The sequence below is a fragment of the Glarea lozoyensis genome (assembly GCF_000409485.1).
Source record: "Glarea lozoyensis ATCC 20868 chromosome Unknown GLAREA4, whole genome shotgun sequence".
Taxonomy (NCBI): Eukaryota; Fungi; Ascomycota; class Leotiomycetes; order Helotiales; family Helotiaceae; genus Glarea; species Glarea lozoyensis.
In genome coordinates, this window is record NW_007360999.1 from 1,154,066 (window position 1) to 1,177,250 (window position 23,185).

Consider the following 23,185-nt stretch of genomic DNA (forward strand, 5'->3'; position numbering starts at 1 on the left):
GCATACAGGTAAAATACAGTCCCATCCATCTATAATACACTAAATTTCTACCACGAATAGTACTGCCTCTGAGCCGTGATTGGTCTATTAGGCAATTGAACCCAAGTCTTCCTGTTTCGAATCTTCTGTTGCCTCTCCTCGTGTTCTCTCATCCGGGTCTTTTCCTCCTTCAACACAACTGTCAAAGCTGCCAAAAGTTAGTTTCGCGTGCAGAAGCAATTATCAGCTATAACTTACTTGTAGTAGGATTTTTCATGACGTTAACCCTTCCCCTCGCCCGGTAATCAAGAGACCTTCCGTAAGCACTTCTCCCGACCCACGCCTGTTCAATGAACAACGTAGTTGGGTCGTTCACCCTCACAGTCTTCTTGTCCTTGGTCTGGATATGTAATGGTGAGAAATGATCACCATCGGGCACCCCCAAAGACATGCCCCTCTTGACAATCGCCTCGTTCTTCGCGTGCTCAAGGTGCTCCTTTACGTCCTTCGCTGCCTTCTTCACGGAGAATCGCATCTGAATAATCGCATCCGCGACAGTCTTTCCCGTAATCTGCTTCGCGAGTGGCACCAATTTCTTCACGGAGGTCTTGATGGAATGAGACTTCGATGACAGCTCTCGTTCCGTGCGCTTAAGAATTTGTCTCTTCGTCAACCTTCCTCTCTTCCTGACTTCTCGAATAGCCATCTTCTGCTGCCAGCGGATTCGCGCTTCTGGGTTAGGATTCAGAGCGGCTTTCATAGATTCCGGGTTCCTGGGGAGGACTTTCATAATATCCTTTTCGTAATCCACGGGCTTCCCGCTAGATTTCTCGTCTGGTTTTCCAACAACGCTCTCGTCCTCAAGGATGGAGGATTTGGAAAGCCCCCCAAAATTCATCTTCGGTTTCGAGGGTTTCTCTTTCAGAAATGATGCGGCGAGGCGTTCTTTGGGATTTGTGGCTTTAGGTACCGCTTTTTCGTCATCTTTGTCGCGAAACCATCGTCCGATGAATGTACGACGCTGTGAGAAGGGCGATAATCGATGGATGACGAGCTGACGAGGAGGGTGGCATGTTTGTGGGGCTGTAGCAAATCAATTAGCAACGTAAGACAAAACTAGAAGAATAGCTAAAATACCTGAGCAAGCCGCTCGCCGTATTGGTAAATTTAGGCTCATTGTTGGCGACGTGGTTGGGCTGCTTCACATTAACGGTCGACGAACGCGATACCGAGATCAACGATATTTTGATATCACGTGACATGGGAAAGCGGTGAAAACCAGCAGAAACAAGGCTAGCAATCGTCGCGAGGCGCCGGTTTCTGGGTTCCAACATGTTGATATTGGATTATTTGATGACCATGTTCGATCTATCTCGACATCTTGTGCTTTGATATTCGAGTTTCGAAATCACTCATCACAACGAAATGGCAGATCCCGTCGGAGAAGAGTCATGGCTTGGGCTAATTGACGAAGCCAGTCGCAGGGCCAACGATCTAGAACAACGCGTCGAAGTTCTGGAAATATACAAGCGCGCGATCGCTGCAGAACCTTTCTCAAATAAGCTATGGCTGGCATACTGTGAATGGTACTGGTCGCTGTACAGCAATTGTCAAAATGGTGACACAGGATGGTCCGAGGAGGAGCAGGAAGTTGGGAAGGAAGTGTTCACTCTATTAGAGGCAATCATGTTATGGTCACAGGGCGCGGAAGCAACGAAATACAGGCTGAATGATAGTCACATAATTTGGAATCGGTGGATGGGCATCGAGTTGGAGGAACATTCGAAATCACCGAACCCAGAGAGCTTTGAGACCATCAAGTCGCATTTTCTAGAAAGATTACAAATACCGCACGCTACTTGGGACGAGACCAGCGAAATGTTTTCATCTTTCATTACCACTTATGATGAGGAATCATGGGAATCTACTATGATGGACCTCACGAAGTTGGCGCAACCAGCGAAGGATTTATACAGTAGTCGCGAGATGTATGAGTTGAAGCTAAATGGTGCAAGGGGAAGCAACGATAGTGTTGAAGAGATTACCATTTGGAAGGAGTACCTTAATTGGGAGAGGGCTCAGTGTAGCCGAAAATCGAAGAAAGGATCGCTACAAAGTCCTCCAATGCTCTGCGTTGCTCTTTTTGAACGAGCCTTATGTTCGACAACGATGGGAGTTGATCCAGAGATGTGGGAAGATTACATCACATTTCTGTCGACTACCGAACTCAATATAAGTGAGAATAACCTACCCTCGGCTCTTTCGGTGTTGCAACGAGCAACTGCACATTGCCCGTTTTCTGGAGGGTTGTGGTCACGATATATACTGGACGCTGAAGCGCATAATTTTTCGCTTGCCGAGATGGAACAGATCAAAACTGACGCGACTGCGAAGGACAATCTCACCCGAGACAATATGGAAGCGATGGTAGAATTCTATGTTACCTGGGCTACTTTCTTAAAGCGAAAAGCCTTATCCGTGGACGCTACGGACGAGGATCTCAATGCTGCAGACAAGGGCTTACCAGCAGCTCTGAAGACAATCGATTCACAAGGTCAACGAAAGTACGGGCGCTCAGAATGGAATGGCGACCCTTTGTATCGAATAGAAAGAGTATTTATCGAGTACAAGACCCAGAAGGGATCGATTCAAGATGCTCGTATTATGTGGCAGAATCTGGTCAAAAGGCGCGGCGATAGCTACGAGTTCTGGCAGCACTACTATTTCTGGGAGATGGCCGTTCGAGAGTCGCCTTCGCACTCTTCACGTGCCACGGAGGTTCTGGAAAAGGCTGTTTATAGACAGGGGCTAGATTGGCCGGAGAAGATTTTGGAAATGTACCTTCGTCATTGCCAGAATTACGAGCAGGTGGAAGTGCTTTTGAAAGCTATGAACCTCGTGTACAAGGTTTCCAAAAGTGTCACGAAGAGACGAGCCAAAGAAGCGGCGCAAGCCAGTGCAATGTATGCACACCAACCTCAAGCCGAAGTCATGAACGAGAGTTCAACTCCAGACGCGCCTTCTAGTGCCTCGAAACGGAAACGAGAAACTGATCTGGATGATGTGGATGAGAACGCATCGAAGAGAACGAAGAATGAATTTACAGCTGCTGAAAGTGAAGTCAGCAAAGAGCAGAACCTCAAGAGAGATCGTGAAAATACTACTGTTATGGTCACCAACCTACCAGTAGAGGCTACACAAACCAAAGTGAGGCAGTACTTTAAGGAGTATGGCCACATTAATAGCTTGGCCATCAAACCGGAGCCTGATAAGGGATCAGCAACGGCGGTGATTGAATTTCGAAGTCCACTCGACGTTCAATCCGCTCTCCTGCGAGATATGAAGTATTTTGTTGATAGACAGATAAGGGTCCAGCCAGCTACTGGGCAGACGCTATATGTTTGCAACTTCCCTCCTACTGCTGATGACGCTTTTTTCCGCAAGCTTTTCAAAGATTGTGGAGAAATCTTCAGTATTCGCTGGCCGAGTCTTAAATATAATACTACTCGCAGGTTTGTTTACGTCACCTTCCGTACACGAGAAGCGGCAGCTGCTGCGACTCGATTGGATGGCGAACAAGTTGCTGGCCAGTACAAATTAGTTGCCAAGTATTCGGACCCGGGTGCTAAGAAGGAAAGAGAAGGTGCTATGGCCGAGGAGCGTGAAGTTCATGTAACTGGTATTGACTTTTCTCTCAATGAGCGAGATCTCAAAGAGATATTTGGCAAATATGGAACTGTTGACAAAGTTCGCTTGCTAAAGAAGCCAAATGGAGAGAGCAAGGGGGCCGGATTCATATCATTTGAGAAAAAGGGGGATGCAACTGCGGCTCTTGTGCTAGATAAGACTAAAGTCAAATCTCGAGTGCTTACAGTTGAGGTGTCTCTAGGCAAAAATTACAAACCAACAGCGACCAACAAGGGTCAATCGATGTCGCCAGCTCCAGATGCGGACGGGGATTCTGTCATGTCTGTGTCACCCAGACATGATGGGCTTGCAAACACTCATGCTCAGCATGCTCCGGCGCCTGCAGACAACAGCAATCGAACTATCACTCTAATGAACATTCCCGATACCGTGAATGATGCTAGAGTACGGGCTGTTGTGGAGCCCTACGGCGCTTTAGTAAAAGTGGTCCTGCGGCCCGATCATCAAGGTGCCATAATCGAGTATGTTGAAGTTGCCTCTGCTGGAAAGGCTGCCTTAGCGCTGGAGGGCCATGAGATTGTTCCTGGAAAGAAGCTTCGCACTGGAGGCTTGAAAGATCTTTTTGCGGAAAGAGGTGAGAAGAAAATTGACAAAATTCTAATTGGTAAGGAAGCCAAAAAGGCTCCAGCTACATTTATGCAACCAGCGGCACCAATTCGGAGACCTGGTGCTGGAGGTAGAGGTGGATTAGGAATGAAACGAGGGTTGGGATATGCTGCCTCACAAAGGCCTGCGGCCTCGGAACAGGCTCAGGATGTCAATAATGGGAACAACGGGAAAGGCACGAAGAGCAATGCGGACTTCAGAGCTCTGTTTGAGAATACCAAGAAGGATTAATGATGTACCAATAGTGAGTGGTACCTCTTCTGCGGATTTGAGGTCCGCCTGTAACTTTACGAACCCAATTTACAATTGTATTAGCATCGCAATATAACGCATCGAATCGAGGTGAAGGGGAGCGCAGACCCAAAATTGTCGAGGTGAGTCTGTAGTTTATGTTTGTTTGCTTGCTCCGTGACTTTTGGGTAGTACCTACCAACAGCCCGACAGACGTGAGTCCTAGGCATCATAGATGATACTCAAAATTCGAGTGGAAATGGGCTACTGATTGAGACAGCGATGCAATGCCGTGAATACCTCAATCTTCAGTCGAATCAGCTTGCTGTCGCTTCGGGGCATTACGGTGTATATCATTCAGACACGGTACATCATAGTGCAGTAAAATCATTATGTAGTTAAGTGTGATACATTTTATCGGAACTAATGAATATTATTATGATACTAATTAGATTCATAACATCATCTATGTACCAAGGCAATCTATGCCAGATACCATCCATTAATGTTAGGTATTATTACCAACCACATCACCAGTGTCAACAACCCAATCTCATTCATAAACCATTAAATCGGGAAACCCTGCGTTTGCGAGAAGTAGCAGACCCTCTTGCTTGCGACTCAAACCATTCTCCCAGACTTCTCAATTCCCAGTCCGACACCTCTATCAGCCCTCATCTGCCTATCATGAACTCTCTTCACGCCACCCAACTTCGCAAAGAAGTAAAACGCCCAAAGAAGACCACAAACTCCCAAAATGCCAACCTCAACACTTCCGGTGACCTTCGCCGTGTTACCCCATTTCCCATCCCTCGAACCATACACATTAACCAGCGTATTGAGTAGACCAACAGTGCTATTAAGCACTCCAGGCATGAAAATCTTGTTCGTGATCCAGATGTAATTCGTGCTGTTCTTGAGCCACACAAACAACATGCCTATGACGCCGAAACTTGAAGATATGGATGCGAGGACGAGAATCGGAACGTGATGCACGGAATTGTAGATCGTTTCGGAGGTCCCGCTTAGTTTGGCTGTGTTGAGACTCTCGAAGGCGGTCGGGAGAATGACGAAGCCGGCGAGGAGAAGCCAGGTCGAGGCTGAGGCGAGGATGGAGTGAAGGAGAGGGATTGAGTCGAGGTCGAGGAGCATGGAGATGTATGGGTTGTGTTGTGAGAGAGATGAGTCTTGGGATTTTAGGGTTGGGTGAGAGTAATTTGAGAAAGTGTCATTGCTGTTGACGGATTTGTGGCTTTTGGTTGAAGATAAGGTGTGTTGTCGAGGTGGAATGGATGGACGAGTTCGAGTTGTTGCATATGAGTTTTGTCGTAGTGGGTGGTCATTATATGGTCCTTCGGGACGAGGTTGATAAACCTCCTCTGGCGCCTTGGGGATGTGGAGTTTGAGTACTGGTTGGGCTTTGGTGAGGGCACGATGGCCTAGACTTTTGGGCGATGAGGTGAGATTTCTGTAACCGTTCGAATGAGACATTTCGATTATTTGAAAGTTGATTCTTTTGAGCAGAAGATGCTGGATTGAGAGAGATAAATGCAAAGAAGGACGATCAACGCCACTGGAACGACAGAATGAAGGAAAGATAAAATGCAAGAATTTTGGGATCCTGAATGAACTCCAAGACAAAAGAAACCTAAAGAGAATAAAGAAAAGTAAAATGATTCAGATACTTTGGATATTCCTTCCTACATATGCGTATTCTACCCCAGACCCCAAGCGCTCGCTTAAAGGAAAGCACGAGATTCATACCAACCATTTTCGAAAGGGCAGAGGTTGAAGAAAAGGCGCCTGTCGCAGGAAACGACGATTTTCTAAACAGCTATTTTTGAACATCGAAGGTGGCCCTCTAGATCTCGACGATCAAGGAAAAATGTAATAGGCGCGTTGTGTGGTGTCTCCAGAGCCAATCATTGAAGCAATTCGGCTGTTGTTGAAATCGCTTATTGATTGGCCTCCTCAGCGCTTCCTGACGCTGCAGGGGTTGTGAAACAGCCTGGAAATTGCAACACGGCATCGATGACAATAACTATTGTGTTGTGGGCTTATACCAAGACCTCGCAACTGGGCTGCTGGCTTGTCTCTTCACCAACGATTCATTGTTTATAGACTACCTTCTAAAAAGCGCACAAAAGGGCAGTCTGGGTTTCACTATGAATCTTTGTAAGGCATCTTACGGAGCTCTCCGATTCGACGAGGAAGAATGATATTTAGATAATCTTGACGTTTCCCAGTACCGACGAGTGACCGGAGTTCTCTCATCTCCGTTCACTCTTTAATACTACGGTGACTACAGTGATTACGTATTCAGCGAAATATCTCGAGATGGGCTTTGACTTACGAGTCCCAGTACCATCCTGAATATAACACGTTGCGGAGCAATCGTCTCGTCCGGGGCCATGTGGGATAAATCTGACTGCTAAACAACTGCACTCGCTAGGGACGAAAACTTTTTGATTATTCCCTCCAAATTGTCCAAAGATATTTTCACAATATTGACACTGACAGTTCTTACTGCTGGACTGCGAAATCTTTGAGATCTAAACCTTTAGCAAACACAGGCCACCTTTCCACATCTGCAATCATCTCCGCAACTGTCCCTGCTATATCATGGCCCTTTGATGCTGGCGCTTGTGGTCTCTGGGGCGTCCCGAACCGCCCTTGCGGGGGTTGATTCTGAGAGAAGAGGGTGCTCTGAGAGGAGGAGGAGTTCTGAGAGAAAGAAAAGGGGCTGCTCTGAGAGGAGGAGTTGCTTTGAGAGAACAAGAAGGGGCTGCTCTGAGAGGAGGAGCTGCTCAGAGGGAAGCGGGGGTTCTGGGAATTCGTCTGATAGAAGGAGCTGCTGCCGCCAAAACTTCCGTTGCTTGCTGCTGCGCTCGTATCAGGACTAGGCTCTTGTTTTGATTGCAATCCACAGAGTGAACGAATATCTAGCATGCGGACTTGGTGTGCTAAAGTGTTAAAAGAGTGTATGTAACTTTCGCTGAACGGCCACAACCCGCGCACTGTAGCACTTCTCTCCATTGTTCCAAGCATCAGAGCTACGCAATTGGATTCACCAATAGTACACAAGGTGGTGTCAGTAGCAAGCCTTTTCTGAATAGAATTTAAGTTCACCATGACGTATTTAATGGCATTTTGACGAGTTTCCTCTAGTTTAGCTGTAACTCGGTTAGTTGGGGCTTCCTAATCGACAGAAGTTTCTCTTCACCTACTGTTTATTGATGCAGGAATGGGTAGGGCTTCTGATAACTCTTTCCCACGAGGGGTTCCATAAATCCCAGTTGACGTAATATGCAGTGCCGCAGTTGCGGTTGCTCGTGCAAATTCGTCCGGTAATCCAAAGACCCAAGATATGCAAAGCCAGCCTGTCAATTCTTTACAGACAGTTGCTGGACGTTTCAAATCGTATTTAGTGATCCAAAGTCTGGCCCATGGAGTAACTGACTCGTAGAATCTATATTTATCGACGAGTATCGCAACACTGGTCAGAGTCGATAAAGATACCTCATTGGGAAGCGAATTATTCCGAGCATGGATGATGTTCATGATCAGGGAGAATGCATGGACATCATCCTCCGGTAAAGGGAATGTGACGAACCCCTCCGATCTAAGGACTTCTCCTTCCTTAAGACCGCCGGTCAAAAGAGCACGAAAAACCGGCGAAGAGAGAGCAAGATGTTTGGAGGATACCAGCATGCGGATTTCCTCTCTTTCCTGTCTTTCCTCTCTATTAACGTGGCCATATCAGTAATCGCGCTAGAAATGCTAGAACTCTTATTTTGAACCTACTTCTCTGTACTAACCTCCCCAGCGTCAGTACTGACAAAGTTGGAGTCGAACTTTCTTTTCGGACCGGCCAAAATATCGTGAGGCTCTTTGTCGAAAACGAGGGTGACGTCCCCATCCGGATCGTATATCTGTGTTTCTGGAGCCATCGGTCGCGCAGTGACTATGCTAGGGCTACAGATGAGAAAGAGGGTGAGACTCAAACTCGGTCGCCCACGATGCACATGATGAGATGAGCACTACGACGACGTGCGTTTGCTGAAGACGGGGTGCTCGGGGCCCCGGGCAGAATATCCTGACAGCTCTGGCTCCAGTTGGCTGCAGCGCCTCGCTTAAAATGTCTTGACCCACTCTGCCCTCAGAGCTGGGGCTGAAGCTGGAGCTGAACAGAAAAAGCAACTTCACAATCGACTTTGCAGCTGGTTCTTCACTGATTTTTATAACAAAATGGAAGATCGTTCCAACGGGCACTACTAGATCTGCTATGAACTCAACATTCAAATCCTATAGATGGCAAACCTCGATTCTTTGAACTCATCGACCTCCTCAGATGCGTGCTCCCCTTGCTCGGCTCTATACGAGCCAAACCCTGATATTGCGGGTCAAGCAGTATGAGTCCTTCTCTTTACATATACCAACTTACTAAATTATATACATATCTTCATATCATTTCTCGTCCATACGGGCATCTTTGTGTTCTTAGCTATGATCATAACTCCGATCATAAGCATGTATCTCCCTCCAGTAGGAGCAGGTGGTATTCCGGCCGATCCACCTCCGGAAGACATTGAAGGAATTGAGCTCTCAATATTTCCCAGGAGATCTCGTGGTGGACTTCCAGAAGACTTCGAAGAGCTCGAATTATCAGAGATATCTGGAAGATCGATTCGAGAGAACCCCGGAGCCCGCCCTCGATATATATATCGATGTCACTGTCGACAGGTCATCGGCGACACATATACCTCTCAATACGTCGCCGGACTGGCCTTCATGTTGACTTCTTTTTTGAAATGGAAGGAAATCTCGCCTTATCATTTTCGTGTCATATACTGTGTTGTTTCTGTTCATTCGATACTTGGTCTGGTTGCAAATTATGACCGGCAATCTTTCTTAAGCTATATACTATTCGGTCGTATGGACAAGAGACTGATAAGACACGATGGTTCGAGGATGAAGTTTCAGTTCAAGATGACGGATTTTGCGTTTTTACTCAGTCTTGCTTTGTTTGTGGCATTTTCGATTTTCGTGCCATTACGTAACAGCAGTTGCTTTTCAGTGTGTTACCCGATCGATACTAGAGTATTTGGAATCTCTGCGGGTGCGTTTGTGGCCTTGTTATGCATGGCATTATTTGGAAATGGTGGTCATGGTCCATTTGCATGGACCTTCTTCACATTTTGCACTGTTGGATATCTTGCTCTTCAGACCTGGCAGTTTCATCACCTCACGCAAGTTTTTCGACCAGCAAAACTTCCACCGGGAGCATCGAACGAGAACCTCTTTTCTTTCGGGCAGATACTGGTATTCTTTATGATATTTCCTCTAATAGCTGACTTTTATGCTGCTTTATTAGGTATGCCAAGAAGTCCCTTCCCGATACCAAATGGCTGATTGACCCCGAATTTAGTTGATTTAGCACGTATACGACATAGCACAGTAGAAGGAGTTCCGGTTGTTACCACATTTTTGAGTATTTTTCGCACTCTGCTGCCATGGTTTTTGTATCGTATTAAACAAGACGTCGTCAACGTGGCCAATAAAATGACTGACCCAATCCTGCGTCGAGGAGCAGCTCCAATATCCAAGTTTATTGGTAAAACACGTTAGTGAATCTAGTCGCTTGACAAAAGTTTCCCTTAAAAAACAATCTAACGAGGTTTACAGGTGCGCTCTTCACGTTTAAGAAGAAATTTAAGTCAAGGAGGACCAACACAGACCGGTTGGAAAGAGGTCCTGTCGCATCTGAACATACCTCAGCAACCGACTTAGTGCCGCCTACAGCTAACACCAGTGGGGCTGTCCCGGTAGGAGTTTCTACTGACGCGGTGCCGAACTTGCCTGTGATTAGAAGATCGACTTATGAAGTAGGCGACGAGATCAGGCAGGTTCGAAGAACTGGAACAGATCCAGCCAATTGAAGATGGCCAAAACAGATCGAGGAATCACGAACCTCATGTCCACTGGGTTCAAGCTGACGATGATAATTTAATGAGGCGTAGTTTATGAATGGGGAATATATACACACATGTTATTGTAATTTCACAATTATGGAAGGCGAACAGTTAACCCTCAAGAAGCGTGGAATATTAAGACAAGTTGCGGGCGACACTGCCTCAAAGTTTCAGGTCCTTCCAGTACTCTGCGTAAGGCCACCATCAACAACAATCTCCGTCCCGGTAATATACGCAGCCTCCTTACTAGCCAGAAACAACGCAGCATTCGCAACATCCCAAGCCGTCCCCATCTTCCCCATAGGAACCTGCTTATCCCTCACTTCGCAATACCCCTCATAATCACCACCAGCATATTTATCAGCAAGCATCTTCACCAACGGCGTATTGATCAGACCAGGCACAACCGTATTCAACCTCACACCTTTATCTGCATAGATAACAGCAGTAGTGCGAGTAAAGGAAAGAATCGCCGCTTTCGTGGTCGAATAAGCGACTTGCGGTTTTCCAATATAGCGAAGACCGGAGACTGAGCTGATATTGACTATGTTCCCGCCAGTCTTCTGAGAAGCCATAATAGGTAGCACAAGATGACTTGTAAGGTAAACAGATTTAAGGTTGACATCCATTTGCTTATCCCAAGTCTCCTCTGTGATGGTCGCTGGGTCACCTGGCTCGCTTCGCCCCACGTTATTAACGAGAATGTCTATTCGACCATGCTTCGCTATACATGCGTCTACGAAGTCTTTGACGGAGGTAGAAGATGTGGCATCGGCTTGCATGACCGTGACATCTGCTGTGGGCGTGTCCGAGATTATCTGGGCCTTTGCGGTGTTGGCGGCTTCAAGTGATAGGTCGCAGCCAAAGAGGATCGCTCCTTGTCGAGCGAATAACGTCGCAATTGCTATTCCGTTTCCCCATCCGGCTCCGATGCATCCTATACCAGTTATGAGGACGATTTGGTCGGTAAGGTCGTGCATTTTGCGTGAAGCTGGCGGAGCTTGGACGTTTGCCATTGTAGGTGTTTGTCAATTATATATAATGGTTCTTGCAAAATAACACAATATCATAGAGAGAACAACAGGACTTCCTCTTATGTAGATTTGAGTAGTTATTTTGCGAACTTTGCAGAAGAGGAATGAAGTGAGCTACCTATTGGAAAGCTTAGCGATGACGAAATTGTTGATAGTGGGGTGTATCAAACCGTTTTAGCTTCAACTTTTCCGTTCATAGAAAAACAGACTTGAGAGTACTAGTTTTTCTTTGCACAATATTTCAATTCTCCAAGGTATTCTCTTATTATGCTTGCAAGAAGCGCTGAAACGATTCGTTGACGAGAAACGACTATGAAGCAAATTTGTTGTGTAGTTTCCTGCGTAGGTACACAAGAATATTTCCACAAACTGGCGACTCGAAATTAACGAAACGGCCTTCATATGATTGAAATATTGGCTGGATTGTCTCGAAGCACGAGGGGTATGGGAGGGGGGGAGGAGAGGCTTCTGCCAAGACTGGGGTAAAAGTGGAGGCCAAAGAGTTCCCCGCCACAACATCAACCACAAGTCAATAAACCCTTCACCTCTCACAATGAATCTCAACCAAATAACCCTCCCCAGCACCTCAATCCCCACCTCAATAATCTTCTACCGTACCCTCGGCCTACAACTAATAGTCCACACCAGCGACGACTACGCGCGCTTCATCGCGGGAACCTCCACATTCTCTCTCCACCGCGTAGACGCTGTGACAAACGGCGCATGGGTCTATTTTGAAGTGGCAGATGTCGACAAGACGGTTGCGGAGCTAGAGGCGAAAGGTATTACGATTACGGAGCGTCCGGAAGATAAGTCGTGGTTGTGGAGGGAAGCTCGGGTTAGTGATCCGGATGGGAATGTGGTTATTATATATCATGCGGGAGAGATGAGGGAGAATCCGCCGTGGAGGCTTGAGGATGGCAAGAAGTGAAGGATTGGGGTTGATGGGTGCATTTTGGCTATTGATGATGGCGTACGGTGAAGGTTGTTGCAACAACTCAAAATCGCCAGCCGTTCAGAGGTTGGAAGACTGTTGTCTGCTATCTATGGCACGTGTGTAAAGAACATTTTTCACATAAAGTACGTCCTCCTTCGCTACTAGTTCAGCTGAATCTGTAAACGTTTTGAAGAAAGCACCATGACAACTGACTGGACAGGCGGAGTACTAAGCCTGAATTGGGGAACAAAATTCGTCCTACTGCTAGATAGGTATTAACATAAGTTTATGTTGAAACGGTATGCGAGGACCGCCCGACTGTCAAATAGCTTAGCGTTCTCCATCTCCACTCTCTAAAACCGACATCTTTTGAACGGACGAAATATTGAACGTTACCGCTACTCAGCTGTGGCCTACGCGCTACTCCAGAATGAATAAATCCGTGGCCTCCTTTCCTTCAGAACTCCTATGTCCAGAACCTATATTCAAACGCCATCGCTATGCAAAAATCGACATGCAAGAACCACAAACGAAGCTCATGACCTTGCCGTCATCAACAACTCTAACATCCCATTCATCATACAAGCTTGTTGTGATCTTTCTACCTCCATTCGTACCCGTCGGTGCAATACTCGAAAACTCTTCTCAAGATCTGGCGACCCAGTGACGTGTTCGGAATAAAGGTCAAGTAGAAGCAACGCCGAGTCCACGCAGATATTTACATATCGAGGATCTTTGATATGCTTGGAAACCCACTTGATAATCGGCTGAACAGTGCTTTCATCTCGGCCTTGGAATGCAGCTCTTGTTGCGCTTCTGTGCTTTAGCGCCGTAAGAAGTGTAAGTACCGTAACAGGCGGGATACCTTCTTCCAGCACCGCATCCAAAGCTCTCTGGTATTTGCCCTGCCGGAGATCTTTTTCCCAACCAGACTCAGATTTTCTCTTTATCGTTCGATCCTTGCCTTCAATTATGACATCTGCTCCTTCGCCAACAAAATCAAGCCCTCTGAATTTCTTTTCAACCCCTCTGGTCCTTTTTTTGTTCTTTTTATCGTAATCCTCAAGAGTGCCCGCGATGAGTGCTTGCATTTCCTTTTCCCGCTCTCGCTCTTTGATCTTCTGCTGGCCCGACAATCGCGTCCGGATAGATAATACACCAGAGGTCATCCCCACAACAAGATGCTTGTCTTCCCGGTTGGAACCAGCACTAACAACATTGACTGAAAGTACTGGTGATGGATACTTAGATCCAGCAACCACATTCCACCCTGTGGTCTCAAAAATCTTAACATGGCCATCCAATCCTCCACTCACCAGCCTTTTCCCGTTCGAAGCCAGGCACAGAGAGGTCACTGTCTTCTGGTGATTCTTCAGTATTTGTAAAGGTTTTCCAGCTACCAAGTCCAAGATCGAGATTTGATTGTCTGAAGAGGCCAGAACGGTCGTTCCAGAGGGCATTGGAAGAACAGATTCGACAGGCGCGGCATGTTTAAATATCATAGCAGCTTTGGTCGGTATCCTAGGATCCCATATTCTTACAGTCTCGTCGTAACTGCCCGTGACGATCATATTTGACATAGTTCCTGGCAAGAAACTTCCACTTCTCACATAATCCGAATGTCCTATAAAGGTGGTTGTGCTTTCCTGGCTGGGTAGATCCCATAATCGAACTGTTCGATCGTCGCTCGCGCTCATCAAAGTCGTGAGCTCGGTCGGCGAGAACTTTGTCGTCCATACTGGCTGTTTGTGTTCCTCCCATGTCTTCAGAATCGCACGAGAATTGACGTCAAAAACCTGTATTTTCCCAGTCTCATCCCCAGCAACCATAACACGCCCATCTCTTCGGATCTCTGCGCTATGCGCAATGTCGGAAAATCGAGTGATTGTTTTCACTAATTTACGCGTTCTTATGGAATACAGTTGTATGCGAGTCCCTGTTGTCACCGCGAAATAATCGTTGTTTGTAGGAAGTAAAGGATTGCTCGGAGGAGCTGGGAAAGAGATGTGAGTTACTGGGGATTGCGACGGTATATTTTGTGACGATTTGAAAGTTTTCCAGAATGCTTGCTCTGGTGTAATAGGCGCAGGGCCTGTTGGCAGTTTCACCTCCGGAAGCTTCGCAATCGGGGCCGCCATGGTGCTGTGAGCTGCGCAATGGCGATTGTCAGATTCTGTTGCTCAGGAACTGATTTGCAGCAACAAAAAAAAGTTCAACTGTCCGATTTCTGCATGGCTATTTTTCGCGGGGTGGTCTAGGCTACAAAAGGCTTAGCGCTCGGTTACACCTTCACTCATAGTTCATGGCCCTTCCAGGTTCCTATTCTCCATATCGTACTATTCCATCAATGAGTACTCTTCCACTTTATTTCTCAGCCATGTTGCATAGTCCACATATTGCAACTCACATTTCGGTTTCAATTTGCAGTCCACCCATATCATACTTATTTTACACTTGTTTATCACACCACCAGGTCGGAAGTCTCTTCGCGTCTGTCAACATGTCGAAGGCAGGTTTCTTACAATGCCACTAACCATCAGCTGCACAACCCAGCACGGATCACAGAACTCGGTTGGAAACGTAAGTTGCAGGGTTGAAATTGCGCAGTTTCCTAGATTTGAGCAACGTGGATGGTGTTATTTTGGCGGAGGAACACGTTAACTGCATCATCAATGCTAGTAACGTGCCATCTAGGACCTGCTCCAACCGTCAAGGCCCTCTTTTTGAGCTCATCCAGCAGCCTTTCCGAGTTCAAAATTACCTGGCTTGCAGCTGGAAACCCTGGGATGACAGTCGGTGCAAAGGAGGTCGGATCAAAACCTGCCCTTTCATATGGTAGACTAGGCTCAGGACCGTCCTCGAACTCTTGAATCCGTCTTTGTTGGATTCTTACCGAGCTCGAATCGAGAGTAAAGGCCCATCTCTCTCTCAGATACCGCTCGACCTCCCATGACGGGAGGTACTGGTCTTCACTTCCCCCTTGTGCAACAATTTGCCGAATAATTCCATCCTTCACTGCGCCATCACCATCGACTACCCTCTGCGGGACTCCTCCCTCCTTCACTTGATTTGTACCGAGAAGTAGCATATCGAGGACCCCCGCAAGAACGCCAAATAGCTGTTCACGGCTCGCGTATTGAAGTTTGTATCGAAAAATGCTTGCTGCATACCTCCAAGGTGCTTCTCCTTTGAGAGATCTTACTGCTAAATTGATCGTTTCATAATAAAGGCGGGATGAGAAACTATCTCGTCCAGAGAGGACATGTGGAATGATGCTGTTGTCCATATCTGGAGTAATCGGAGGCGTCCAGAAGGTATTTATATATGGATCCGAGAAACCAGTGGTTACTGAGCTCGTTTGCTTCATTGGTGCAAACCTCTGCACGGTTGTAGCAGGCGCGAATGTTTTAGAAATATCCAGAAAGGTAGAACCCATGATTGGGAGTGTTACGGCTGGTGGTGGCGGAACATCCTCGTTGTCAAGGTTGAGTCCTTCACTCTGAGTGAAATTCTGGCTCTTTTCAAAATCTCGAGACACCTCTGCGAATGGTTCATTATCTGTATGTTTAGCAGCCTGCTTAGAGAGTTCTAAGAACCGACCCAGAACACTTCGTACGTCTCGGATGTTTTCTGCATTTGATGATCCGGACGAGATGAGTCGGTCGCTAAAGTTGATAAATTCATTTGTCATCTGCTCAACTACGTGTTCGAGGTCTTCACATCGTTGCTCCAGTCCACTAAGATGTGTTTCTTTTCGTTTTCGATACGCAATTTGAGCGCGTCTTAGTCGATTGCGTTGGTACTAAACTATATCAGAGATAGCCAAAGCAAGAAATTAAGAACATCGCCTACTTCTTGTTCAGCAGTATTGCTATGCTTCTTAGGACGGCCACGGCCCTTCTGTGAAGTGGGTAAGCCGATGTAAGATTCCGGATTTGACTTTCTTCCCGATTCCATTGTCAATTACCAGTAGGATACGGCTGCGATGTGAGTCTTTTCAATTATGGAGCCTTTGTCGCTTCAGATATCTTCATACATGGTGGTTCCTTCATAAACTTAGCTATGCAGATATTAGTGCTAATCGAGTGTCTTGAAGCGTAATAGTTAGCTATGCGCTGTGATAAGTAATCGCATCTACATCCGCCCAATGGATGAATATTTACAAAGCGGATTTGTCAGCTTTTGGATTTTGACGAAGCGTTAGACGAGCGAGACGCACGCTACAAAAGGCAGAGAAATGTGACAAATCAGTATTTTCCAATACAAAAACGAATGAGTTGTAGTCTCTTCAATACTTTGAAATATGATCGCGCTATTTCAACCTGCATGATTTAACGTTGATCAGTTTCTTTCGATCTCTCTCGACATCCAAGTCACTACGCAAATAATACTCCATGTTTATGATCCACCAAAGTCCCGATGGCTTTCACCTCCATCACTAGTCAAATCCTTTGCTCTTTAAATTCTACATTATCTTTTCAGGACTCCCCCGAATACGATGGCTTGAAGTTAGGGAGGTCCACGCCAATGACTTGGTCTTCCATGGAGACTGCCTGATCCCTCAACAAGGTCATCAATGAACCTGAACCCCGTGTATATATACATTGAATCCGAGCTACATAATCATCGAACTTCAATGTTATTTGTTCAGGCAATGGGAAAATTCCGCCCTCGTAGGACGCAACAACAAGTTGTACTAGTCTGTTAGGGTCTTCGTACCAAAACAACATGCCGTGATACTTTGATTTAGTTTCTCGGTCCACCGTAAGGGCTGATCTCGCCATTTTCTCCTCCGCCGTATCTGTGATGTGGCTCCTGGAAATGTCGACGCGGCCTTTACCTACGTTCAAGGAACCTGTGGCTTCTGAAGAGAGACGCAGTATCTCATTAGTATCCATAATTTGCTTCGTCGCGGTCCGGAACCTCTCTTCTATTGATTTGATCCAAGTACGGGTAACGTTCATAGCTTTATCCAGAATCGCGCTTCTTTTGTTACTAACACCTTCTGTATCACTTTATCAGCGGACCGTCAGACACAAAAGATTCCCTGGGATCACTCACTTAAGAGATGATCCGGAAGCATCAAAATTCCATCATACATGTCCACCGCTTTTTCAAACTCCTCTTCACTAGTCCTTCTCACAACACTCTGTGCCCACTCATGAAAGGTATCCAGTTTGAAAGCCCAAGCAATGTACAATTGTGCCACCATGATTTTCGGGCAAGAGACACTCCACGCCCGAGGCAAGACCTGCATCCACAATTTCGCAAACGGCACTGCTGCTTCCTCTAACATGTACTTGTCAACCAAAATCGAAATTTCAAGCAGCATCTTGATACTTTGCCGAATTTCGCGTGGTTCGTGTTTGCTGTCGCTGAACAGGGGAGGTTGTAATGGCACTTGATTGTTTTTGCCATGATGATACCCATCAAAGTGATCATACAAGACGGTTCGTCGTCAGGAAGTTGGACCTCCGCGCCTTTACCAGAACGTAAAGCCTCGCCCTCGGCGAAATATGGGGATTGGAGCATTACTCGAAATGGTTTGGATGCGAGGATTAGGTGTTTGGAGGAGACCTGAAGATGGTATTTGATCATGTCGGGTTTCCACCAATCGTCAACGAGCTGACGATCGTAGAACCTATTTATCGGTTAGACTACCGTTGCGTAGCTAATTTGAGAAATGGTCATGATTGTACATACAAGTAGAGTTCACGATTCTTGACGTCGAGCGGAGGCTTTTCGATAAGAACCAGAGTTAGATCGAAATCAGGATCGAATGTATGGATTTGGACTGGCATATTGGCGGAGACTGGAGGATTGAAAACATCTAGTGCAACTTCAGACAAGAGTTCGTAGTGGACGTTGCGCAACAATACGTTGGAAGAACAGGGTTCGAGAAATTTGAGAGTCTGGGGATTGCATCAAGTATTATCCATCCAGTTGCCTATGGATGCCGGAAAGAATTGTTCTCACTAAAGTTAACACATGAAAATGAAGCTGTCTTAAAGCTTCTACAACGTCAGCACTGTCAGCAGTTCCTCAAAGGTGAAGTTTGAAGTCCTTGTTCGTCTTTCGGTCTGGCTCTCCTCGCAAGCTTCATTTGGGATCCCACCTCCAGGGCTCGACTACTACCACTACACTTGAGCTTCATCTCTACTTGTGAACAAAAATCCACTGGTAAAGATCAGTCTTTACAGCATCTGAGCATGTTCGAGGCGCCACCCAGATGCCTACCGCAAACTCCACCGCAAACTTGATATTCATGTATCAACTTTTAAAAACTTTCAGTATCAGCCCTGCCATTTCATCAACGACATTCATTAAACAATGCTCCAATTCATCCCCAGCCCTTCAATACTCTTGTCAGTCAGCTCTATCTAGGCTTTATTAGTCGACATGTTTCTAGGCACACTCGGAAAGATTGACTAATTACCAAATCTAATGTGCTCATATATGTTCTTTGACGAGATGAGACATTCTCTTCTGATATGTCAATCCCATAAATGCTACGATTCAGTCTTGTCCTGTAAGCGCATATATGTTACCGTCGGCTCCATCAACCCCTGGGCATCTCTTAGAGAGCGAGTAAACAATTTCCAGCATCCTCACTCTTAGAAGTATTTGAGCGATTATGTGTGGGCTACTCAAAATTTCACGTGTTAATCCGAAATGTGGCGGAGAATGAAGTGACAAAATTGTCGAATCACATGAGCCGAGTACCTCAATACGAATTGCGTACAATGGATTCGCAAAGTATCTGGCCGTTGGTCATGTTTCTGCTACGGATCTTCCACCTCCATACCAGTCAGCCATCGCGAGGCAGACTTGCCTCAAATATTCTCGGTGAATGTTGGTTTTAATCGAGGCTTAGGCGACATCGTCAACCGAAACACCCAAAAATCAACCCACAGCCCAACAACGCATGAAAAAGGCCCAAGAAAGTGCTCTCCAGTAGAAAAAAACGGCAAGACTTACGCAGCCCCTTTCGGTGCTGCTGCTTTCTCCCCAATTCGAACATGTTAATTCCCCAATGGTAGGTGCAAGCACCTTTGCTCTCGCCTACCTCCCCCTCTATCCGAAGAATTAAGGAGCGGGTGCGTGTAAGCCCCTTGAGAATTAACAACAGGGGCAAGGGCATTAAGTAGGGTCATTGAGGTTAACCATTGGTGGAGGCAAAATTGTGAATTTGAATATATAAATATGGTGAAGGTGAATCGGTAAGTCAGGTCGCTTGAGGGTGGCCGTTGGGGGACGACCGTTGCCTGAAACCAACAACACAGCCTCTTGCGAAAGGGTTAAGAGATCGAGGGTGTGCAATTTTGTCTTGCCATTATATTTAATCTTGTTCTTGCGTTCGGTACTAAATCCCATTCCCATACTCCAATCGGCTGAAACTATTCCATATCAACGATGCCTCCATGGAACGGCGAGTGGCATATATACAGTATGGTATTGTTTGATTTCTGCAGAGAGCAAGATGAACATGGTCTACCTTTATTCGAGGCAGAGCGTGATAACGGCAGCAGTGGTCCTCGTCGTTCACTCCCCACAAACAGGGACATTTACCCCGTTGAAGTGGTGGAATGGAACCAGGCCCGGAATACAAGACAAACGAGATATATTCAACAGACTAAGGAGCTTCGATCTGTGCAGCGGTCAATATATTTCTTGGAGAATTGGGCATTCAACCGACTTTCCGAACCAGCGGGTTTCACATGGATTGCACCAAGATCAGAACCCATTCCTCTCAGCGACAACATCCCAGCTGAGGAGTTCAAACTGCTGTTACAACAGAAAGAGACGGACTCCAAAAATGTGGTCTCGGAGCTTTCCACCGATGCAAACGCGTTCCTCCAATATAAGCTAAATCAACCGGAAGCGTACAATGAAGATGCTATCAAAGATGATCCATCCTCATCACCCCGTACCTTAATTCGAATCTATAGCGACTCTTCACACTCCCCATACACAGAATCACTCGGTTTCCGCTGCGGAAATTGGGAAAGGTGTCAGCCAGCAAACAGTCTCGAACAACTCAGAAATAGGCAACTTCTCAAGTTGGAGGGCATAAGAGACCACTGCGAAGGCAAGCGTAAACGTTCGAACTGGATATCATTTAGCGATGATGCTTTGTGGGTATACTCGAAAAGAAACGTCCTCGCTTATGGGGCGCAAAATGTTCGAGTGGCTATTGTCAGCGTCCCTGCACTTGACAAATTACGAATTCCATGGGATAGATCAAGCGATCTCGTTAGAAGTGTTGGGGGAAGCCCCTGGTCCAAATACAACGAGTCCGGTGTTAAGTATGCATCTAAGAAACATTATCTCGTGTATGGATGGGTTCCTCCGGCATGCATCATCAAGACTTTTACCTTCCAGGAGTTCACCCAGCGTTGTGAGGAGCTAAAATTTCAATGTAAGCGTTGCAAGATATGAAAAGGGAATGTCTTACTAAATGAGATCGACAGATCAGCCTAAAACTACTGCGATATCCCCCAGTGCACTTCTGTCAACTCCAGCACGCGATGAAGTCGAATCGTTCATAGCAATTTGTACGAGCGGTGTTAAAACTCTCGAGACCGCCATGGAGTTCTACCAGAAGCCCGGTGCATATGAGGATAAGTCGGGTCTTGAAGAAGTAGAACGGGAGTTCACCAAGGTGCTCAAGTCGGTAACATCGGCTTTGAACGACATATACGTGAAGATCGTGGACAAAGGACTTGAGGAACCTATGGATGTCGCAAAGCCAGCCACCTGGGGTGAAAGGAACAAATGGAAGCCATCTTCTGTTGCGGGGTCCGAAAGCCAGCCCTCCGCTGTGAGATCTCTGGCAGCACCAATTAAGGTTGTATTCGCAGAGGACATAGATGATGAACCTGCTGCAGAATGAAAATGGTGATAGTATCATAGCACTGGGAAAGTCTAGGAAATGTTGAGCTGGACATCAAACATGGTAGCATATGAGATTTTGACCCGGTGATCCATACCTCCGGCATATTTCACTTAGAAATCAACGATTCGGCCCGAGAAATAAATGGTACGACTCATCACGATTCAGGAATGTAGAGTCTGGCAAACTACTAAGTGTCAGCTATGAAATGTGTTTGTCTTCTGATAATCTATATGGTTGGAATACCCAAATGAGAAGGTAGCAAGGAAATTCTATCGCAACCTTGATACATCGTCAATTCCCCACCTTCATCGAGAAGCAAAATGCGTGATGTGTTGTTTCAAGGACTGCTGTTTTTCTTTTGGCGAACATAAAATGTTTGAAGCACGACGGCTATTTGAAAGTATTCAAATGGAGTCAAATGACTAGACATAACTCCTATTTCTTTACCTACCACAGCTCAAAAGTGTTTCCAGTATGTGGTTTATACCACCTGTGTAGATCGAACTCTTAGATAAGCTTCTGTTTTATCTACATTGAAAGCCCATTCTGTAGAAGCTCGAGTCAAGTGAAGTCCGAAAGCTCTAGAACTTGAGTAATCCGTATGGCCTTTAACCAATAGTTCATACCGATGGGAAGCTTACACAATGCCTCACGCAGTGCCGGAGGTAAGGCCTTCGTCCCTCATATCTCTTCCTGGAAGCCATCTATTGCGCCTCTCATTGCCTTCGTAAGCTTGGTTTGCAACATCTCTCCCATGCTAAACTCTCGAACTTCCTCCTTGGCCTGTTGCCGCAACCGTGTGGTTATGAACCTGGGGTAATCCCATCATAGAGTCTTTCAACCCAGTACCTTGCTTTCAGCTTCGCATTCCACATCGACAGTCCCAATTAACCTGGCGTCTCGCTAAGGTACTCGTAATCAGATACGGTTTCTCTGTCGCTCATTTCAAAGTAAATTTCTGGCCAGCGATTACAGGTGCGGCGGCGGTAGATTTTGAGTTAGCTTTTCCGCAAATTGCACATGCTAGATATTTTAGTTAGTTAATGAGACCGACCCCAACTGGAAAGGAATTTGGTAACGCACCATTAGCTTTGTAGGAACATTTTTGACAATATGTCCGTCCTTGATCGATTTTCGTTTTGCAAGTGGTGCATGAGCTCGAGTATGCTGCATAGGGGTTTCGAGCGGCTTTGGATAGAAGTTTACTCTGAAGCTCGAATTAGCACGCTTACAAAACTTCAAAATAGTGTTAAGCTTTGCGCAGTGTTTGCATACCTTCCCTACACCATTATTGCCCAACGTTGCTGAGGTCTTCGTCTTGTCGCCACTTCTCGAGGTACTTCCAGCTGGAGAGCCATAGTACATATCATTCTTCTTCTTAACCCCAGGTGTAGCTAAAGCTGTTGATTTGGTCAACTTCTGACATTTAGAGCACACCATGATGAAGCTGTTGCGCGTATGCGGTGCCTGTGTGTCGTAAGCTTGATGATGGTGGTGGAGTGAATGACCGATGCGGAGACGGGCGATAAGATTGTCGTTTCAGCCCGAGCAATAATGAGGCTGAGGTTCGTTGGGGGCTGACATTGCAGCCAATTACGCCAAGACAAAACATGAGATGCTGCAGGACCAAAGAAAGCCAGAGCCAACAGGTCGCAGCCAAAGAACGAAGAAACGTTCGACAACGGAACAACGCAATAGCGCTTTACAACCCTCGAAGCGCAATACTTCCCGATCAATGGCCTGCCCTCCAAGCTGTCATTTCCAGAATTATAAACAGTCACCATTCGCAAACACTCCCGCCGCCCAGCTTTAAGGGGTGCAG

The 23,185-nt window shown here is 46.4% G+C and overlaps 12 protein-coding genes across 12 annotated transcripts; 4 read left to right on the forward strand and 8 right to left on the reverse strand.

Annotated features, from left to right (window-relative positions):
- Positions 1–47: 47 nt before the first annotated feature.
- Positions 48–1,156, reverse strand: GLAREA_09737 (Ribosomal protein L22; the record flags this gene model as incomplete). The annotated part of the gene is made up of 3 exons (XM_008086333.1): positions 48–187; positions 238–1,062; positions 1,117–1,156. The coding sequence occupies 3 exons, from the start codon at positions 1,154–1,156 to the stop codon at positions 48–50; spliced, it is 1,005 nt and encodes a 334-aa protein (XP_008084524.1).
- Positions 1,157–1,404: 248 nt separating this feature from the next.
- On the forward strand, positions 1,405–4,524 carry GLAREA_09738 (RNA-binding, RBD; the record flags this gene model as incomplete). The annotated part of the gene is made up of 1 exon (XM_008086334.1): positions 1,405–4,524. The coding sequence occupies one exon, from the start codon at positions 1,405–1,407 to the stop codon at positions 4,522–4,524; it is 3,120 nt and encodes a 1,039-aa protein (XP_008084525.1).
- Positions 4,525–5,145: 621 nt separating this feature from the next.
- Positions 5,146–6,015, reverse strand: GLAREA_09739 (uncharacterized protein; the record flags this gene model as incomplete). The annotated part of the gene is made up of 1 exon (XM_008086335.1): positions 5,146–6,015. The coding sequence occupies one exon, from the start codon at positions 6,013–6,015 to the stop codon at positions 5,146–5,148; it is 870 nt and encodes a 289-aa protein (XP_008084526.1).
- Positions 6,016–7,047: 1,032 nt separating this feature from the next.
- Positions 7,048–8,474, reverse strand: GLAREA_09740 (uncharacterized protein; the record flags this gene model as incomplete). The annotated part of the gene is made up of 3 exons (XM_008086336.1): positions 7,048–7,697; positions 7,752–8,266; positions 8,329–8,474. The coding sequence occupies 3 exons, from the start codon at positions 8,472–8,474 to the stop codon at positions 7,048–7,050; spliced, it is 1,311 nt and encodes a 436-aa protein (XP_008084527.1).
- A 580-nt stretch (positions 8,475–9,054) lies between these two features.
- GLAREA_09741 (uncharacterized protein) lies at positions 9,055–10,463 on the forward strand (the record flags this gene model as incomplete). Its single annotated transcript, XM_008086337.1, has 3 exons — positions 9,055–9,898; positions 9,953–10,147; positions 10,210–10,463. The coding sequence occupies 3 exons, from the start codon at positions 9,055–9,057 to the stop codon at positions 10,461–10,463; spliced, it is 1,293 nt and encodes a 430-aa protein (XP_008084528.1).
- A 203-nt stretch (positions 10,464–10,666) lies between these two features.
- GLAREA_09742 (NAD(P)-binding Rossmann-fold containing protein) lies at positions 10,667–11,512 on the reverse strand (the record flags this gene model as incomplete). The annotated part of the gene is made up of 1 exon (XM_008086338.1): positions 10,667–11,512. One exon carries the CDS (start codon positions 11,510–11,512, stop codon positions 10,667–10,669), a length of 846 nt encoding a protein of 281 aa, XP_008084529.1.
- Positions 11,513–12,083: 571 nt separating this feature from the next.
- GLAREA_09743 (Glyoxalase/Bleomycin resistance protein/Dihydroxybiphenyl dioxygenase) lies at positions 12,084–12,461 on the forward strand (the record flags this gene model as incomplete). The annotated part of the gene is made up of 1 exon (XM_008086339.1): positions 12,084–12,461. The coding sequence occupies one exon, from the start codon at positions 12,084–12,086 to the stop codon at positions 12,459–12,461; it is 378 nt and encodes a 125-aa protein (XP_008084530.1).
- Positions 12,462–13,003: 542 nt separating this feature from the next.
- On the reverse strand, positions 13,004–14,605 carry GLAREA_09744 (WD40 repeat-like protein; the record flags this gene model as incomplete). The annotated part of the gene is made up of 1 exon (XM_008086340.1): positions 13,004–14,605. One exon carries the CDS (start codon positions 14,603–14,605, stop codon positions 13,004–13,006), a length of 1,602 nt encoding a protein of 533 aa, XP_008084531.1.
- A 473-nt stretch (positions 14,606–15,078) lies between these two features.
- Positions 15,079–16,424, reverse strand: GLAREA_09745 (uncharacterized protein; the record flags this gene model as incomplete). Its single annotated transcript, XM_008086341.1, has 2 exons — positions 15,079–16,269; positions 16,320–16,424. The coding sequence occupies 2 exons, from the start codon at positions 16,422–16,424 to the stop codon at positions 15,079–15,081; spliced, it is 1,296 nt and encodes a 431-aa protein (XP_008084532.1).
- A 521-nt stretch (positions 16,425–16,945) lies between these two features.
- GLAREA_09746 (uncharacterized protein) lies at positions 16,946–18,268 on the reverse strand (the record flags this gene model as incomplete). The annotated part of the gene is made up of 4 exons (XM_008086342.1): positions 16,946–17,472; positions 17,529–17,867; positions 17,912–18,108; positions 18,171–18,268. 4 exons carry the CDS (start codon positions 18,266–18,268, stop codon positions 16,946–16,948), a joined length of 1,161 nt encoding a protein of 386 aa, XP_008084533.1.
- A 1,612-nt stretch (positions 18,269–19,880) lies between these two features.
- GLAREA_09747 (uncharacterized protein) lies at positions 19,881–21,360 on the forward strand (the record flags this gene model as incomplete). The annotated part of the gene is made up of 2 exons (XM_008086343.1): positions 19,881–20,886; positions 20,939–21,360. The coding sequence occupies 2 exons, from the start codon at positions 19,881–19,883 to the stop codon at positions 21,358–21,360; spliced, it is 1,428 nt and encodes a 475-aa protein (XP_008084534.1).
- Positions 21,361–22,303: 943 nt separating this feature from the next.
- GLAREA_09748 (uncharacterized protein) lies at positions 22,304–22,803 on the reverse strand (the record flags this gene model as incomplete). Its single annotated transcript, XM_008086344.1, has 3 exons — positions 22,304–22,386; positions 22,447–22,570; positions 22,639–22,803. The coding sequence occupies 3 exons, from the start codon at positions 22,801–22,803 to the stop codon at positions 22,304–22,306; spliced, it is 372 nt and encodes a 123-aa protein (XP_008084535.1).
- Positions 22,804–23,185: the final 382 nt, after the last annotated feature.